The sequence below is a fragment of the Ostrea edulis genome, chromosome 1 (assembly GCF_947568905.1).
Source record: "Ostrea edulis chromosome 1, xbOstEdul1.1, whole genome shotgun sequence".
Lineage (NCBI taxonomy): Eukaryota > Metazoa > Mollusca > Bivalvia > Ostreida > Ostreidae > Ostrea > Ostrea edulis.
The window spans coordinates 47321041-47340087 of record NC_079164.1 but is presented as its reverse complement, the minus strand read 5'-3'; the positions used below and the strand labels follow the sequence as shown (position 1 = coordinate 47340087).

The window sequence follows — 19047 nt, the reverse complement described above, 5'->3', positions numbered from 1 at the left end:
TACTAGATCTTGCCATGTAAAGAATAAGTCCGTTAATTTTGTTCTTCTTTGCTCTTTAAAAAGTATGTCAATGCCACAAGGGAATTGATACATAAAAATTTTAGAATATCAACAACTTGCCGTGAAATACAGATATTTCTTATGGCTATATTTTTATTGTGCGATTTTCAATACACTTTAACTTTTTTTTCTTCTTTTTTTCCAGCTACACATCGTAATGTCAGGTGTGGATATAAGAGTAAAGAGTTGGGGTTGTCCAGACACTCCCCTTCAGCTTGGAAGAAAATAAATATATTTGCTTATTTTCATGCAGTAGTGTCACCAATGATTTTTCTACATTTTTAACAAGGGTCCTGTGGCTTTCGAATTGGGAAAAATTGTCGACATTTCAGTCAAATTGTGAAAAATCAATTTTATCATAAATAAGTTTTAAAATCATATCAAACATTATATTATCTTTATTTTACACATATAATTTTCTTTAACCTTCTAAAATTGTCATCTATTCTATCCAAATCATCATTCCAATAACTCTTATGTATATAAATCACATCGAATGTTTATTTTTTTCAAATACGTTTTCCTTTCATAATTCTATTATTGGGAAAAATGCAAACAATTTTTTATTTAAAGTCGGACATAGGAAAACAAACACAACATTAGGTCATTAGCCCTAAAGATTTTATTTAAATACAAAATATACATTTATATGTCATGTGACTCCGATGAGCAGGGAAAATTAACCGAGTTATCGATCTTGAAATAACTCTTTTATGTATATTGATACCATTTCAAATAATATATGGCGAAATTGTTCAGTTTTCTGCGTAAATAACATAGTTTTAACCAATATTTTATTTTAAATTGTGCCTTTGGGTCTTTTCATTGTGTTTTGGGGTGTTCTTGGGTATTTTTGGGTAAATCTAGGAGCCGGCCCTAATACACGTATCAACACTTCGCGAAAGTTACGTCCCTTGTCCGCCATCTCCCGGATAAAAATCGTATTTCTCTACGTTGGCCTTTGTAATTTTCCTATCTGTAGCTTTGACATCTGTTATTTTTCCATCAATTGCAGTCAACTACAATATGCCCCAGACTGGGGCAACCCATTAACTTGTATGAAAACTTAGTAATTGGCTAAAATTCAAAGTAATAACATCTTACTAAGGTAAAGAAGGAAAACTTGGTTTTTCACCGATTGACCTTTGGTTGACCCCGCAAAGGGACGTAACTCGCGGCGAAGTGTTGATAGGTGTATTAAAGAGCTATTAACCGACTATATAAGAATAAGAGAATGACCTGGTTACATCATTCAATTTCATTTACAGGTATCCCATCTAAAACATTCCTTTATCGGTCAGAGAGAAACATAGCAGTACTCTACATGAAATATGAGGATTCTGTGCAAGACAATAAGATTACATAATACGTAAACATCTGCAACGACTTTTCAATTCGAATTTTCTCTACATCCGGTCTCCAATTAAATAAACACCGCACTAAATAATTCATAAAGGCAAAGTGAAAATATAAAGAAACTCTATCAATTGTCATTCACTAAATTTTGTAAATTCTAGACATCAATTAAACAAACAGCATTTGTTATTTAATTTTATAGACATACGTAGGTCAACCGGTCAAAAAAGTCACAATATTTTACTAATCGTTGATAGTGTAAAAATTACTCAATGTCAGTTTTATGTATAATTTTCTAATTGACTTGAAAAATTATTTAACCTTTCTATCAACATTCAGCAAAACATAGAGATCGTCAGCTCTAAATCCATCGTCGTCCATGGAAGCCGCCATTCTTAAATTATGTTAGTTCGTACGAATTATTTTCGATGTGAAATCTAACGTAAAGCGGCAATCGGAACTAATCGGCCTTTCTAGCTTCGTTATTTTTAGCCTAGGTCACACAAGCCGTTTGACTTCCCACTCAAACGCCTTGGAGCGTTCTATTTAAAATTATTACACCGCGAGGGGGCGCTATCGAAAAACGGAAAGCGACACCGAAGAAAACAAAGACCACAACTGTTGTTCCAAATGTCAGTTTATGTGTCGCTTGTTCTAAAGAAAGCAAACGTTGAGTTTTTGGAAGTTCGAAACTTGGTCCTTCATTAGAGAAACCAGTGACGATATGACCAGAATTATGCTGACTTTACGAGAACTAGTATTACTAGCAGGTCTTCTTCAAACATTAATTGCGGTAGAATCGTATACAATAGCGATTTCCCATAGCCTGTTGGTAATACTGCCAACACGTCTGACCTATTTGCTAATTTAAGTAAACACTCTTTCTGTAAAGGTTTCAGTGAGAATTCGATTTTTAAATCTGATAAAACTTTGTTTATCTTCTGTTCGACTGCATCCGTCATCGTTATGCATTGATCAACCAATCAGCTGCTTTATCAGAATTCGGATAAGCCTCGTTATGGAGTGTAAATGTTTATCGTAGAATGCTCCTAGACGTTTGTCTCGTAGAACACTGCATTGACAAACGTGTAGGTGACCTAGACTACGTTATTTTTTATAGGTGAAATGGCCGAGTAGTTACGATTGAGTAAAGCGGAAGTAATCTCGATCAGTTAAGCACTTGACTACTAGAAGTGAACACTATTTATTTTCTTTATGGATTTTGTGTTTTTTGAGACTCTAGTCTGTCAGGTGAACTTTTTTAGAGCTTCATTACAAGAATGTACATTTTAACCTACTTGGTACCCAAGCGGCCTTATCCACAACTTAGATTCAGCGTGCATATTCAATGATATTGTGTGATATTTGACACTGCGTGGTACTGGTAAGTCGTTTGTAAACATTCAAGTTATTTTACAGATCCAGCACAATCTCTATATTTAGCCGGTACTTAGAATCACCAAAATTACTAAAGAAATGACCGAAACTATCAATCAAGGTTCCAAAATTACCTCGTATATATGCTTATATCTGTATATATGTAATTTTAAGATAGTCACACATTTTTCACGAAGATTGGTAACGACTAAAAAAATTGGCTATAAAACCGAGGCATAAAGTTTATACTGTGTACTCACATCGCATTGTCACTAGCTACGGTTACGGAGTCCGTTAGTACCTATCCTACCTCATTTAGGCCAACGACAAAAATTGTTGAGTTTCCGCTAACGTTCCAGAAAAAAATAGGGTAGGTAGGTAGGAAATAAATTTTATTTTATTTTTAAATTTTATTTTTTCAAAGTATGCGAAAACATTGTAAACTCTAACAAGTTCAATGATCTATTGAATTTTATACTTTCAATATAAAATTTTGCTTAAATTGCATTGCAAGTAAACTTTCAATCTTAGCATTTCACCTGTTATTGGCTGAGGATTATTTCCAGATGTTTTAGAAGAAACAATATTTTTCAATGAAACATATAGCATAAAACACAAATTAAAGTTAACTCCTTTATGCCCCTATGCTATACAAGTACCATATATATTGTTTCTACATTTAGATTGGTTGTCAAAGCAATACTACTATTTGATATGTTTGACAGGAAAATAATGTGATGATTTTGATAAAAATATTAAATCATCACCAAAATATCAACATCATTAACATATTTTAAGTTAGCTGCAGAACTGTAGCTCTCTGAAAAAATATTTTGACATAACAGAGAGCTACAGAGCCACCCCTTATAAAAACCTTCGATTTACGGCGCACAAAAAGCTGCGCACGGTTGAGGCCTTATATCGTTGTATTCTTGAGTTGCTGTCTCATAAATTTAATATCAAAAAAATCTTAACATATTTCCCTGCTATACTTGTGTCTAAACATACCTTCAAATATTCATTAAAGCCCCATACGACCTGAAAACTCCCAGCTTTAAATGATTTCGTTTGTTGACGTAGCCATGTTAGGTAGCCGGTCAATTCGAATCCTGTTACTGTTGGTATCTTATTCATAAAATTCGTTATATGTTATGTATTCGCTCTTCATTTATTATCAATACGAATAATTTATAGAAATTAAAAAAATAAAGTTTTTCTAAAGGTAAAATAAGCTCTTGATTCATGAAAATGCTACTAAAGTCCTTTACACTCATGTGGCAGGGGTGGAGACCGGACCAGACTAATGAAAGCCGCATTGCTGTGAGTTTAGCTATTTGAATAATTATTATTTAAAGGCACTGGGGTGATATATTATTTAAAATATTTAGCTAAAATATTTGTGGGGATATTAGTTCACATCTAGACGTTATTGTGCAAGTATGGAAATTAACCAGGATTCGAATTGACCGGCTACCTAACATGGCTACGTCAACAAACGAAAACATTTAAAGCTGGGAGTTTTCAGGTCGTATGGGGCTTTAATGAATATTTGAAGGTATGTTTAGACACAAGTATAGTAGGAAAATATATTAAGATTTTTTTGATATTAAATTTATGAGACAGCAACTCAAGAATACAACGATGTAAGGTCTCAACCGTGTGCAGCTTTTTGTGCGCCGTAAATCAAAGGTTTTTATAAGGGGTGGCTCTGTAACTCTCTGTTATGTCAAAATATTTTTTCAGAGAGCTACAGTTCTGCAGCTAATTTTAAGTTTATTAATTCATTTCTGAATGTACTTTCACAATCTAAATGGAACAAGGGTAGGAAGACAGTCTGGGCAGATCCCACTTATTCTAATGGGATCCAACTCTCTTCCAGCTAAAACTTTTTACCGGACATAAATTTTTATTTAAAAAAAAAAGTCTGCACATCTTTTTTTCCCCTCGGCTCTCAACAGCCATCAACAACTCGGATGCGTTCACTGCTTTATTTGTGGCCTTTTTCATAGTGTATTCAGTTAGAACTGCAGCAGAAACCATGGATGTGCATACAAATTTGATAGACTGGACATTCAAGTGCACTATATAACGTCTGTCACTCTGCACCATGACCTCCATATAAACAATGCCCGCTAAAGCAATAGCACAAGACAGTGGCTATAAATAGCCACCGTCTAAAAACACCATAGGAGTTGGCAATTTTAACAAAAGAAAATCTTCTATGGAAACATGACACTTGGCAAAGTCTCTCGGCCGTCTGTTAACTTCAATTGTCAAAGCACCGTTGCGTGAGGCAAGCATGGAGGTACAGTACTAGGTCAACCATCATGCCATGCTGTTTAGTTACAAACATTATCAATGTTGTTTAAACGCTTGACACAATACCATGCAATTTTGTACATCGTTAGAGCGTTTGAATGACTTCATCCCAATGTCTAACTAAAAAGAAAACCAAGTACTGAGAATATATTTTTTCCGGAAAAATGACGATTTTTTTTTTTCAAATTAGTGGAAAAAATTTCTAGGGTCGGGGCTATAATTTAGGGTCGGTCGGGTTAGCGGAAACACAACATATTTTATCAGTGGCCTTATGTAGTGTTAACAGAGACTATAGATGTAACTTGGGATGATGTTTAAACAGGTGCTTGGGTCATAGCATGAATACACATCTAACCATTTGCATAGATGTAAATAATGTTTGGAACACTTTCCCTACAGCGAGATATTCCCTCTAAATCTTTATCCCTCTTTAGCAAGAGTAAATATATCCTGTACAACCAAGAAAAACACCCGTGGAATACATTTCTTCGTGTTTTACGTGAAAACAAGAATAAGAGGCCCATAAAGAATAAAATTAAAATAAAACTGAACTGAAAAATAAAAAACGAAGTTTTGTTTCCTGAACCAAACTAAACCAAAAAATGTCTGAACCATGAGAGTCTTAATAACTCAACTGCACATTATAACTTTGATAGACAAAAGAAATTTACAGTCTATAATTAAAATTTCTTGTATTAATCATTGTTGGAAACCCACGGTCGGTCACACTTCTTTTAAGTCCCATAGGACACAATGCCGATATTTTCCCTGGAAGGTGTGTCTAGGTTTCTTTATGCAATTCGTCACATTAACATTCCTTATTGCGATATTCAACCAATGAAAAGGCCTCCTATTTCCAATGTTCAGAAGCATAGAAAAACATGGCTTTCGAAGCAAAGACTTTGACTATATAAGTTTAAGTCGAACAAGTTATAAAGCTTTCAGCGAGATGCTTTACATCTTCTTTGTCAGTTTGTTTTCAAATTAATTTTATTCAAAATATAAACATACCTAACAACTTATCTCTTTCCATTTTCATCTGGTACACTTTCGTGACCATTTGACATAATAAAGCAATATAGCTAAATATGGAGGTTGTGCTGGACTTGTATTATACAGTTATTGTAAGTTTTGATGACTCATTCAGGTTCAGTACATTCTCTATATTTAGCTATACATGTACTAGCTTTATTATTTTTATTGTTTTAATATTTACCAAATCGGGGTTCAGTATTGGACATTACATCTGACACAAATGATAATAAACACACAACATAGTAAACTTAAGTAACATCACAACTTTGTAGTTTGACATGAGTGAACATGCATATAGACATGGAGAATAACATTTCCGAAGCATTTTGACTTTATGATATGTTGACAAACCTACCATTAGAGCAAGTGCAGCCACAGGTATATGAGCAGATCCAGAAATTTCTCCAGGGAAGTGGGTTCCACCCCATGCATTTCTTAGGGTCCAGTTGAAACTCCGGACTAACTGCATGTAGTATTTTACAACTTGAACTCATGAATTACAAATAAGCAAATATATATATAATTTTTACTTAGCTCAGGGTTAGTGTTTTCGTACTCTAGCTTTGTCCCCTTATTCCTGACATAGCCTATCAATGGAATTAAGATATTTTATTTTAAAAAAAAGAAAACAGGAAGAATCTGTAGTGTACTGAATCTCACACAATAAGATAATGAAATGTTCACTTTAATGAGTCAATAGAAAATAAAATTTTGGTGTAATGAGCCACCGTAATGGTAAGGCAGTAGTATTCTGAAAATTTGTATGATAATTCCCATGAAGCATTGACACATTTAATTGAATATAAGGGTTAAATATTTCAGCATTAGCATGATTTTGAATAAATTTCTACACATTTGATCCCATCCTTTTATCATTGTTGTAAATGTGGTGATTAGACTGGTTCTATACTCTATAGCCTGTGGCCAGATAGCTCTGTAGAGGACCTGACTGGAGATTCAGGGTTTGGGGTTTGATTTCCTGTTAGTTTGGTCTTTTGCATTTTCTCCCTTCCTGTTACATTTGGTGCCGTAGACCAGCCCCTGGAACTGACAGGTGAAAAACATGATGAAAGAGAAAAATGTTAAGAGATTCCAAGAATTAGAAAATTCTAAGATACAGAAAATGGACAAAAGTATTGAAATGCTGATACAAGAGTGGAGACACTTACAGAAAAATTAATAAGTTACAAAAAGGATTTGCATGAGATGAAAAAAGTCTTACTTCAAACAGAATATGCATTTAAATTTTGTGTCATTCTATTGCGGTGTCACAATGAGATTTCATTGTGATGTCGTAATAGAATGACACAAAATTATAATTAATGTCAAATTAATGTGAACATTTTTTGCCATATTCCATATATAACAAAATGGTAAAACTCGACAAAATAAGATGTAAACATCAAGCAAAATAATGAATTGCATTAGAATGGAAATAACTATCTTCTCATTTGCTTTTTGCTGCTGTTAATGTGTTGTCAGTAAAATTCAGTTTGGACAGTTAAATCAGCATTAACGGTCGTAAATAACAAAATGAAAAGATAGTTATTCCCAAAATTAGAAGACCTCGCAATCATCTTTGTACCTCGAAATCATCACTGTACATGTACCTCACAATCATCACTGTACTTCACAATCATTACTGTACCTCGTTATCATCACTGTACCTCACTATCATCACTGTACCAGAGTTCTTGAATTTTCTTTTGAAGTGTCAGATATTTGGTCTGACATTGTTAGAAATAGTGTCAGCCCAAACTAAATTTTGTCAGTCCAGAAAAAAAATGCATCGCTATTGAGGTTTTTATAAATTTTATTTAAAATCAACTACATGTGTAATTGTATTCAATCTCCATCTCAGCTATAAGTTCATAAATGATCTTTTCATACCATTTCTCATTTTCCCTACACTCTGAATGAATCTTCCTCACTTTCACTATCTGAGTCACTCTCTTGCTCTATTTCTCTCTCACCCTCCACTTCTCTCTCATCCTCCATTTTTCTCTCTATCCTGTACATTCCTCTCAACTTCTTCCTCATCTTCTTCTGCAATCGTTGTAACTACTCTTTCTCTCACTTAAGCCCGGGTGTAGTTGGTCTTTTGTCAGTTTCGACTTTGAGCAGATTGTGTCACCAGAGTAGAAGGTAAAACCGCTGCAAACAAAAGCCATTGTCTCCCAGATTGCCAGGCGGATTGAAACAATCGGTTTTTCTTCTCCTCGTAGGTCCTCACAACAGATTCCTCACGATTACGTTTCACTGTGTTGCCGGATTTAGCATCGGTTTGAAAATGTATGGGCCACATGGCTGCCATTTTTTCCCGGTAAAATACGAACTTCGATCCCAATCTTATATCGGCCATCAGTACCTCACAATCATCACTGTACATAGAATCCCATTTGTTCTGTGATGCTCTTCTGAAATATGAGGAAATCAACTCCGCCTGGTAGTTCAACAGATCAGTGTTTGGAAAATTAAGTTATTCTATTTTATGTCTGCAGGATACACATTTCACTTATACTACTAGAAGCTCAATGGGGGTATAAATGTATTTTCAGTGCATTCAAATCGAATTCATGTGGTTTTAGTATTCTTTTTAAACAATATTATAATTTTGAATTTAAAATTCGTAAAAAAAAAAAGGAAATGTAGTCTTATTTTCCTGACTTTCATGAAGAGGTTCGTGAAACTTTTCTGGAATTCAATAATGAATGCTTTATATTATGTGATGATCTAAATCTTTCTCTTAATCCCACTGTTGATAATACAACTAAAAATAATTAATAATCCAAAGGCAAGAGAAAAAGTCATAGAAATCACAATATGGAAGATTTGCAAATTGTTGACTACAACAGGATCTTGAATCCAGAAAAAGTTTATACATGGGTAGAAAAATCCTTGTAGACAAGATTGAATTGACTATTTTCTTATTTCTGAAATGTTATCTAACTTAGTAGAAAATTTCAGTCAAACCTGGATATCGATCAGATCATTCTATTGTATTTCTAGAATTAAAGTTCAACTCTTGTAAAAGAGATTGTAATGAGTACCTCATGAGGAAATTCAATAATCTTTACAGCATGACACAATATATGTTGAAAAAGTTATGCAGGCAATTCAAAATGTGAAATACCAATATCTTCAAAACACTACGTCTACTAAAGATGACTGATTATAAATTTATTCTGTTGATGACAGTTAATTTCTTGGAAGTTCTCCATATGAAAATACGGGGAATAATCATTTTATATTCTTCATATAAGAAAAAGGAAAGAGAGCAACTTGAAAAAAATCACTGATGGAAGAAATTGAAAGGTCGGAATCGCTTGCAAATACATCAATAAAGTAAATAATAAAAAGGGTAGATATTGAAGGACAACAAACCGTTTATGATTGGTTTGAAATTTTAAACCAAGTTAAAACTAATGCAAGCAAATAGAGATTCTGAACTTTATTGATAATAAAGATAAACTTCGTGGAAAAAACATCTAAATATCTAGAAAATTATATTGTAGAGCGTGAAGTCTTTAATGAGCTAGGTGTCTGAAAAGAATTGAAGTGATGGATGACTACTGAAATTTTAAAATTCTTTTGGAGATTTTAAAATGTCTTATTTTATGAACAATTAATTGTATTTTTGATGTAAGAACTAACATTTTATAAATTTATTGATTCTCCCAGATATCTGAGAAAGTGTTGTAAGAACTGTCAGAGCCATTTTTGGACTGAATAAGGTTGAATATTTGGGTGCTGATCCATCCCTTCAGCCTTGATTACCGTTTCACTCTGCAGGACAGACATACTTTGCTCTTGATTATTATTTTGATTAATGCTTGATTCCAGTGAACCTAGACTCCAACAGAATATCTTACCAGTCTATCTGAAACATGGGAACAGTGGGGATTATCATTCTATTGATGTCGACATTCTGTAATGTGTTATTGGTAAGTAATTAGACATTCAGAAGTTAGTTATTAGTAAGTAATTAGACATTCTGTAATTTATAATTGGTAAGTGATTAGGTGTCATGGATTATCAGTAAGTAATAACTAATTATACATTCTGTAATGTGTTATTAGTAAGTAATTAGACATTCTGTAATGTGTTATTAGTAAGTAATTAGACATTCTGTAATGTGTTATTAGTAAGTAATTAGACATTCTGTAATGTGTTATTAGTAAGTAATTAGACATTCTGTAATGTATTATTAGTAAGTAATTAGACATTCTGTAATGTGTTATTGGTAAGTAATTAGACATTCGGTAATGTGTTATTGGTAAGTAATTAGACATTCTGTAATGTGTTATTGGTAATAATTAGAGTAAGGGATTGAGTATGCTAAGGTTAAGGGTTGGTAAGGGATTGGGTACTTTATGCTTAAGGATTCATAAGGGATTAGATTTTCTATGGTTAAGGATTGTAGGGGTTTAAGGTATTTTATGATTAAGGATTCATAAGGGATTTAGGTATTATATGGTTAAGGATTGGTAAGGGATTGGGTATTTTATGCTTACGGATTGGTAAGGGATTTAGGTATTATATGGTAAAGGATTGGGTATTTTATGCTTTAGGATTGGTAAGGGGTTGTGTATTCTATGCTTAAGTATTGGTAAGGGATTTAGGTATTATATGGTAAAGGATTGGGTATTTTATGCTTTAGGATTGGTAAGGGATTGTGTATTCTATGCTTAAGTATTGATAAGGGATTATAGATATTCTATGAGTTATAGGTAAGATACAGCACTCGCAATTCTTTGTTATGTAAACAAGGCTCGTGCCATGTTTTTGTTTACATAAGACTGGTAGCTCACTACACTAAAGCTTATACTCTCTATGACACTACATCACAAGATGGCGATTTAAATATTTTGTGAAATTATTTGTATCATTCGATTTGTTTGTCTATCATTGTAGCTCAGTGGTTAAAGCAATGGACTGGTGAACCGCAGATCTCATGTTCATGCAAATCCGCCAGAATTTTTTGTTCATATGTGTTGAAATAATTTTTTTGAAAATCATGCTTTCATCCAAAATTGCATATTTTCTGCCTTTTTGGCATACATACTTTTTATATATCATCATATTTTTTGTGATTAAATAAATTCGTACTGATTTGAGAAACTATTTCAAGGTGTAGTGAGCCACCTTAATAGAAAATAGCGTGTTGAAAACAAAATGAGATGTGCCAAACACTACAAACTATTTAATTGTGTTAAGAGTTCACTTATAAATTGAAAAAATCTGCTTTAAACAAAATTTGTACTAGTTTATTTAACCTATGTAAACAAAAATTTGGCACGAGCCATGTTTACATAACAAGGACTTGTGACTTCTGTATCTTCCATGTACCTTGACTGCTGACATTCAAATTTTTGCTAATCATTAGTAATACTTTAGTTAAGCATTCTTAACATTAAAAATCAAAAAATAAAATTTGAAATTTTTCAGCTCAAATTGTGTCCATGTCCCTTTAAGGATTAGTAAGGGATTAGATGTGCTCCCTATAAACCTGAGTGCACCGAAAACTGTAGATGAATGGTTCCTGGGTGGGACCAAAATTATTATAGTGATTATTGTCTTTATAATTTGAAATTCTGTATTAAAAAAAAATCAATGTATGCACCCAGGGGTGCATGAGCCGAGTTGCATGGGATACTTTGTGAAGTCAGGAATGATGTGGCATATTTATAAATGTGAACTAATTTCAGTTTTAAGCTTTTCGAGTTACTGTCCAGAAACCATATTTGTCTGAAGTTTTCAATCTATTTTTGGTCACTGTGACCTTGACCTTTGACCTTTTTTTCTCCAAAATCAATAGGGGTTTTGCTTTGCTGGTATCCAACAATATATCCAAGTTTCATTTGATTCAAATTAAAAAATTTCGAGTTATCCTCCAGAAACCAATTTTTTTTTAAAAATTTTAAATCTATTTTTGGTCAGTGACCTTGACCTTTGACCTATTTTGTCCAAAATCAATAGGGGTCTTCCTTACCTGGTACATAACAATATATTTAAGTATCATTTGATTCGGATTTAAACTTTCTGGGTTATATCATCCAGAAACCAAATATTTCTGAAATTTTCATTCTATATTCGGTCACTGTGACCTTGGCCTTTGAAAATTTTTCTCCAAAATCAATAGGGGTCTGCCTTACCTGGTACCCAACAATATATCAAAGTTTCATTTGATTAGATTGTAAACTTTTTGAGTTATCATCTGGAAACCAATTGTTGACGCCAACCCGCCCGCCTGCATCACCAAACCAATAGCCGAGTTCAACTTTGTTGCAACTCGGCTAATAAAAGCATATTTAGGAAAAGCCGAAAAGGATTTACCAAAGTTGTGAATATTACAACCCGAGGGCATTGACTCTAGGATGGGTCCAATATAGTCATATAGACTAGTGTTAATATGACATAATATTATAATGATATAAAGTCTTTCATCAGTATGGACACTTTCGGGAGCATTTATGTTTTTTAAAAAACACAGCTTATTTTATACTGCTGCTGAATATCAGAATTTAGCTTAGATGTGCAGAATAAGAAAATTATTCTAGATTTCATAGCCTTTGAGTTTAGTGATGTTTTTAACTAGTACTCATGTGACTGATGAGGCCTGTGGGTTTAGTGATGTTTTTAACTAATACTCGGTTGACCGATGAGGTCTGTGGGTTTAGTGATGTTTTTAACTAACACTCGGGTGACTGATGAGGCCTGTGGGTTTAGTGGTGTTTTTAACTAATACTCGGGTGACCGATGAGGCCTGTGGGCCTCTTGTTAGTTTACACATAAAGTGTAAACCATTTTTGGGCATGCTCATTCTGACTGTCTAATTATAGTTTTTATACACCCGTCAAGAATGGGGTGTGTAATGGTGTGGCGTCATTCGTCTGTCTTTCTTTGCGGACCTTGTAGGCAAAATTCAAAATGAACTGTAAGCTCCAGAATCTTAAAACTTGGTACATTTGATCACCATGATAAGAGGAAGATGCCTATTGTTTTTCAAGGTCAAAGTCATAGTGTTAGTTAATAGGAAAACCTTGTAGGCAGAGTACAGACTGAACTATTGGGGCTAGAACTGTCAAACTTGGTACACATACTCCTCATGCCAAGTGGAGGGCACCTATTGTTCTTAAAGGTCAGAGGTTAAAGATCAAGGTCATAGTATCACTTAGTAGGAAAACCTTGAAGGTAGGATACTGACGAAACCGTTGGGGCTAGGACCGTCAAACTTTGTACACATGCACCTTATGCCAAGCGGAGGATGTCTATTGTTTCTCAAGTCAAACATCATATAGTGAAAAAAAAGTCATAGTATCACCTAGTAGAAAAACCTTGTTTTCCAAATTTTGTTATGAATACAGATATTGCCCTGTCAGATCCTCCCTCAAGGAGAAATACATAATCAGTTCACATTTCATCTTGATTGGTGCATAGTGACCTATTTTAGGGCTAAAAGTAGGTGAAATAGTTTTCTGGATTTTTTCTCACCATTGATACAGATATTGCACTGAAGGTCTAACAGGCGTATGTTGTACTGTTTGCGGTACTCTCATTCTTTAAAGCTTAGAATTCTATTTTACAAGTCCAAACAAGGTGATGTCATATATAGTCAATTAAATAATTTTGAGAGATGCTCTGAGAATACAAGAATCAAAATTGTTTGTTTTTTTTAAACATGTATCATGTTGATATTTCAGGGAAACAGAACAGTGGTATACATCATAAGAAACAAGATCCGATGTATAGCTCAAAACTGTCCTCTGAGTAAGTTTGTAGATATTTAGAAAAATCTTTTATCATATATATTAATGAATATTTTTTTTAAATTGAACCAATATGTACACATGCGTAGACAAAGTGACTGGTTTGTTAAGACAAATATTTGTAAGAAAGGGCAGTATGCAGATTTGGCAAAATAAAAAGTTTAATATATAACAAAAAAATTGGATGGACTATGAATTTATAAAAATAAACAATTTGATACATAAAACTGTTGGTGATACATTTTGATCTATTGTCCGTTGCTACATGTAGTAAGTTAGAATTCAAACTGAGAAGTACTTGTTGAAGAATCATAGATATTCAAAATATGAAAGACACTGAGAAATATCGGTGACAAGTTTTAGGAAGCTGACTGCTTATGTTTGAAACCACAGATATCTGTTATATACCATAACAGATTTATATCAAACTCTTAATTAAGATAATTATGTATTTATATCAAACTCTTAATTAAAATAATTATGTACTCTTTTTTACTTTTCTGTTCCACCATATATCTATTTTGCCTTTTTGTTCTTCCAAATTACATTTTTGTGTAGTACTGTATAAACAAGTTAAATAACAAACAGTGATCAATCTCATCAATCCCATAAAGATTGATTGATTTTATATTATTTAACATCCCTCTCGAGAATTTTTTACTCGTATGGAGACATCACCATTGCCGGTGAAGGACTGCAAAATTTAGGCCTATGCTAGGCGCTTATGGCCTTTGAGCAGTGATGGATCTTTATCGTCCCACACCTGCTGTGACACGGGGCCTCGGTTTTTGTGGTCTCATCCAAAGGACCGCCCCATTTAGTTGCCTCTTACGACAGGCAAGGGGTACCGAGGATCTAAATTCTAACCCGGATCCCCACAGGATAATCCCATAAAGAATACAAAATTAAGAGAAGGAAAAACAAGGACCCCAGGACATACCTGAGGTGGGATCAAGTGCCTGATATTGCATATATTGTGAATTTATAATACTTGAAGAGACACTATATAACACTGATTCTTAAATACTTTTATTTTAATAAAATTTTATATGAAAACAATTTTTTGGGCCAATTATTAAAAAAAAATAAATCTACAACCCTCTTTTTAAAATTCCATTTTGAATTTTAAAGCAAGACTCTGTAACTAATGTTCAATTTTAGAAATTGACAATGTTCATAGAATGTTCTTTTAAACTCTCAATTTCTTTATGATGAATTTCTCTGTATATCAAGTGCAAAAACGTCATTATTTATTTCCAGTCAGCTAGAATAAAACTTTTTTATGCAACTATTTCTTCTCTCTCAATGTTCTTGAAATTTACCAGTCTGGAGGATTTGATTGGTCAAAATTTCCTCGGATCACAGTACATTTCATTATATTGACTGGTAAATATCTTGAAATGTCTGATACCACAGAATTAGATTTCAAGAACTCTGCCAGATGTAATGATTAATTTCTGTTGCTTATGTTGTGTTGATATCAACAGAAAAATCAAGTTAATGCAAATAAATTGTAAAAGTTTAAGTGCAAAAATGTCAATTTAATACACTGTATTTCAATAACAAGCACTGTGACCCCAGTTTTTCTCTTTAATTCCTTAATTCCCCTTCAGAAATGTTTTTATGGGGATCTGTGTTAGAATAGGTCCTCAGTACCCCTTGCTTGTTGTAAGAGGAGACTAAATGGGGCGGTCATTCAGATGAGACCAGAAAATTTGAGGCCCCGTGTCACAGCAGGAGTGGCACAATAAAGATCCCTCCCTACTCAAAGGCTGAAAGCGCTGAGCATAGGCCTAAATTTTGCAGCCCTTCACCAGCAATGGTGACGTCTCCATATGAGTGTAAAATTCTCAAGTGGGACGTTAAACAATATACAACCAACAGTTTAGAAAAGTAAAATACTTCCCAAAAAATTGACAGTACTGCAAAATTCAGGTGCAAACCTTTTTAAGGAACTTGGTATTTGATGGTTGAGAATTAAAAGTAGTGTCAGTTTAGTTTCTACTAAATGAAACACTGTAATCATGTGTTTATGTTTTTAGTACTACGTACTAAATCAATGTGGAAATCTATTTTGGAAATTAATTTACAATAAATATTTTTTTTGGCTGCTTTATGCATGCAGACATGATTAAAAAGTACAATAGCAGTTACTGTAGATTAAGGACTTAGAGTGATTGAGTACATGCCATTTTGTACTGCACCCTCAATTTAACATCAAAGCACACAGGGGTAAGCCCGTTTTGGGCCCGAACTCTGTGATACTATAAATATAGATCACAGAGTTCAGGCCCAAAACAGGCTTAGTGCCTGTGCATCAAAGTGAACAGTACCCATCCTGTATTAGCAGTATAAGCTTTGGTAAAGGGACATAACTCAATATCAGTTGTCAATTTCAGTAAACCAGCCACCCTTCTAAATCAGCTATTTTACTTCAGTCTGACAACTGGCCAGTATTGAGGATTTTCACTGCGTTCTTCATGTATTAGTTTATACCTACTGTTGTGAAACCCTGTACAGATATGTAAAGCGGCAGGGCATAAAATCCATTGATAATTTGCATTCAAATGATCATGTCTGCTACATAAGTGTTGTCTGTTTACAGATCAGACATTTGAACCATGTACTAAGGATAATGAGAAAGATAATTGTAAACCATGTTTACCTGGGACGTTCATGCCGGATAGAATCAACACTGCGGATTGGAACAAGAGTATACCTGGATGTATTAGAAATGACTGCAATGACTGTGATCCGATAGGTACAGTAAAGAAATTCTTGTTAGACAACCAATTCCCAATGCCATGCATTTGGCGTGTTAAGTGAATTCCCTATGTGCAACTTTTAAGATTATTTAGTAAATGCCCTATGAGATCTTTATTGTAATTTAGTAAATTCACTATGAGATATCTCATGTTATGTATCAAATTTCCTATGTGACTGTCAGGTTAGTAGTATTTGTGAATTCGCTGTGTGTGACCTGTGCGGTTGTTTAGTGAATTTTCTGTGGCCTGTTTATTTATTCAGTGAATTTTCAGTGTGGTCTGTTGATTGATTAATGAAATTTCTGTAGCCTGTCCGGTCATTTAGTGAAGTCCCTGTGTGGACTGTCAGGTTATTTAGTGAAGTCCCTGTGTGGACTGTCAGGTTATTTAGTGAAGTCCCTGTGTGGACTGTCAGGTTATTCAGTCAATTCTCTGTGTGGACTCAGTCTTCATGAAAACTCAGTGGTCTGAAGACCAAGGCCAGTGAATTTTAGGGTCGGGTCAGTGAAAATAAAAAATCAAGAAGTCCGATGGGCTTGTAGACTTTTTGTATGTTACATCAAATGTAATGTTGAATTTAGATATTCTAAACGTTTTATTTACTTAAATTACCATCAAAATAAAGCAATAAATAGCACATAAAGTAAGTGTTTTGACATCGTGGTTTGTTTATTTAGAACGATAACTATACTTGTAATTGTCAAGATAACTTGTACGTTGATGACGTGAATATTCAACGAACAACTTATTGAAACAACAAAATGGCTGCGTTCTGTATCGCAGTAATAGTCTGGTCCCCGCCCCTGCCACTCCTTGATCACTCATTTTGGGGTCAATAGTCTGGTCCCCGCCGGCGCCCCCGCCACTCCTTGATCACTCGTTTTGGGGTCCCCAAAATGAGTGATCAAGGAGTGGCGGGGGCGGGGACCAGACTATCGCGGTAACTGCTGCTTTATTGCATTGTCCAATTAAAATGAACTTCGTCATTCGCAGTTATCTCTGATTTCATGCAATTTTTATAGTGTATAGAATTAATCAATCGTTTACATTTGATGTTGGTAGAGAAGGTTACTTCCAAAGGTTTCATTTGTGAAAAATATGTGAATTTGTAGTCATGTTGCGGGCGAAGAGAGAGAGAAAATACCATGTACGGTGTTGTTTTTCTGGTATCGACAGAAAGGATGTCTTGGGGTGGATATGAATATGAGTAATAAGGAAAGTTTCAGTAAATTAATTGTAGTTTTACAATTCATTCCTTAATGTATGTGATAAACATGCACTATGAAAATTTGGGGGGCCAGTAAATTTCACTGTAGGTCAGTAAATTCAGACAGTTCACTGGTCTGACTGGCCAGCAAGTTTTAAATGTTTTCATGAAGACTGTGGACTGTCAAGTTATTCAGTCAGTTCTCTGTGTGGACTGTCAGGTTATTTAGTGAAGTCTTTGTGTGGACTGTCAGGTTATTCAGTCAATTCTCTGTGTGGACTGTCAGGTTATTCAGTAAATTCTCTGTGTGGACTGTCAGGTTATTTAGTAAATTCTCTGTGTGGACTGTCAGGTTATTCAGTAAATTCTCTGTGTGGACTGTCAGGTTATTTAGTGAAGTCTCTGTGTGAACTGTCAGGTTATTTAGTGAAGTCTCTGTGAACTGTCAGGTTATTTAAATGACGTCTCTGTGTGGACTGTCAGGTTATTCAGTAAATTCTCTGTGTGGACTGTCAGGTTATTTAGTAAATTCTCTGTGTGGACTGTCAGGTTATTCAGTAAATTCTCTGTGTGAACTGTCAGGTTATTCAGTAAATTCTCTGTGTGGTTTTTCAGGCTATTTAGTGAAGTCTTTGTGTTGACTGTCAGGTTATTCAGTAAATTCTCTGTGTGGTCTTTCAGGCTATTTAGTGATATATAGTGAATTCCCTGTGTGGTTGTTTAGTGAATTTTCTGTGTTCTATTTAGTTATTCAGTGAATTTTCTGTGACCTATTTAGTTATGCAATGGTTGCTGGTAAACATAAGTAATATTTTAAAGAAACACCCCCACCCCCATTGTTGCTGTTCTACAAGTTTATACAACATATCATCTCCAAATAGTGTAGTAGTTCACAGGGGCAAACAAATTATTAAAGGAAGCTGTCATATTATGAACTGAAAGCAATTTAATGCTGAACCATTGTTAAAGTAATGGAATAGTTCCAAAATGAAAAAATAGATGTTAAACAACTGTTGATCAAATTTTATGAAAAGTATGGAAAATTTCTCAACAATGAATATTATTTATTTTCAATTGATACAATACTGTTTTGGCTGTTGTTTCAATAAAAACTAAACATATTCCATCTCAAAATTACAATACAAAGTTACACAATGTA

General features: G+C 34.0%; 2 protein-coding genes across 4 annotated transcripts in view; one reads left to right on the top strand and one right to left on the bottom strand.

Moving 5' to 3' along the window:
* Positions 1–2526, bottom strand: part of LOC125652304 (dnaJ homolog subfamily C member 11-like) — a 22325-nt gene extending 19799 nt beyond the window's left edge. The window contains exon 1 of one of the 2 annotated variants that reach the window (XM_048881383.2): positions 1738–2526. In XM_048881383.2, coding sequence (XP_048737340.1) covers positions 1738–1809 — 72 coding nt within the window. In that variant the 5' untranslated portion in view covers positions 1810–2526. Of the gene's footprint in view, positions 1–1299; positions 1433–1737 lie in introns of those variants that run through there. The other variant, XM_048881393.2, reaches the window with a different exon arrangement.
* Positions 2527–2573: 47 nt separating this feature from the next.
* The window catches only part of LOC125652295 (uncharacterized), a 29626-nt gene continuing 13152 nt past the window's right edge, over positions 2574–19047 (top strand). Inside the window, exons 1-4 of one of the 2 annotated variants that reach the window (XM_048881372.2) lie at positions 2574–2800; positions 9991–10091; positions 13851–13917; positions 16522–16677. In XM_048881372.2, the coding sequence (XP_048737329.1) occupies positions 10035–10091; positions 13851–13917; positions 16522–16677 (280 nt within the window). In that variant the 5' untranslated portion in view covers positions 2574–2800; positions 9991–10034. The remainder of the gene's footprint in view (positions 2801–9990; positions 10092–13850; positions 13918–16521; positions 16678–19047) is intronic. The other variant, XM_056152553.1, reaches the window with a different exon arrangement.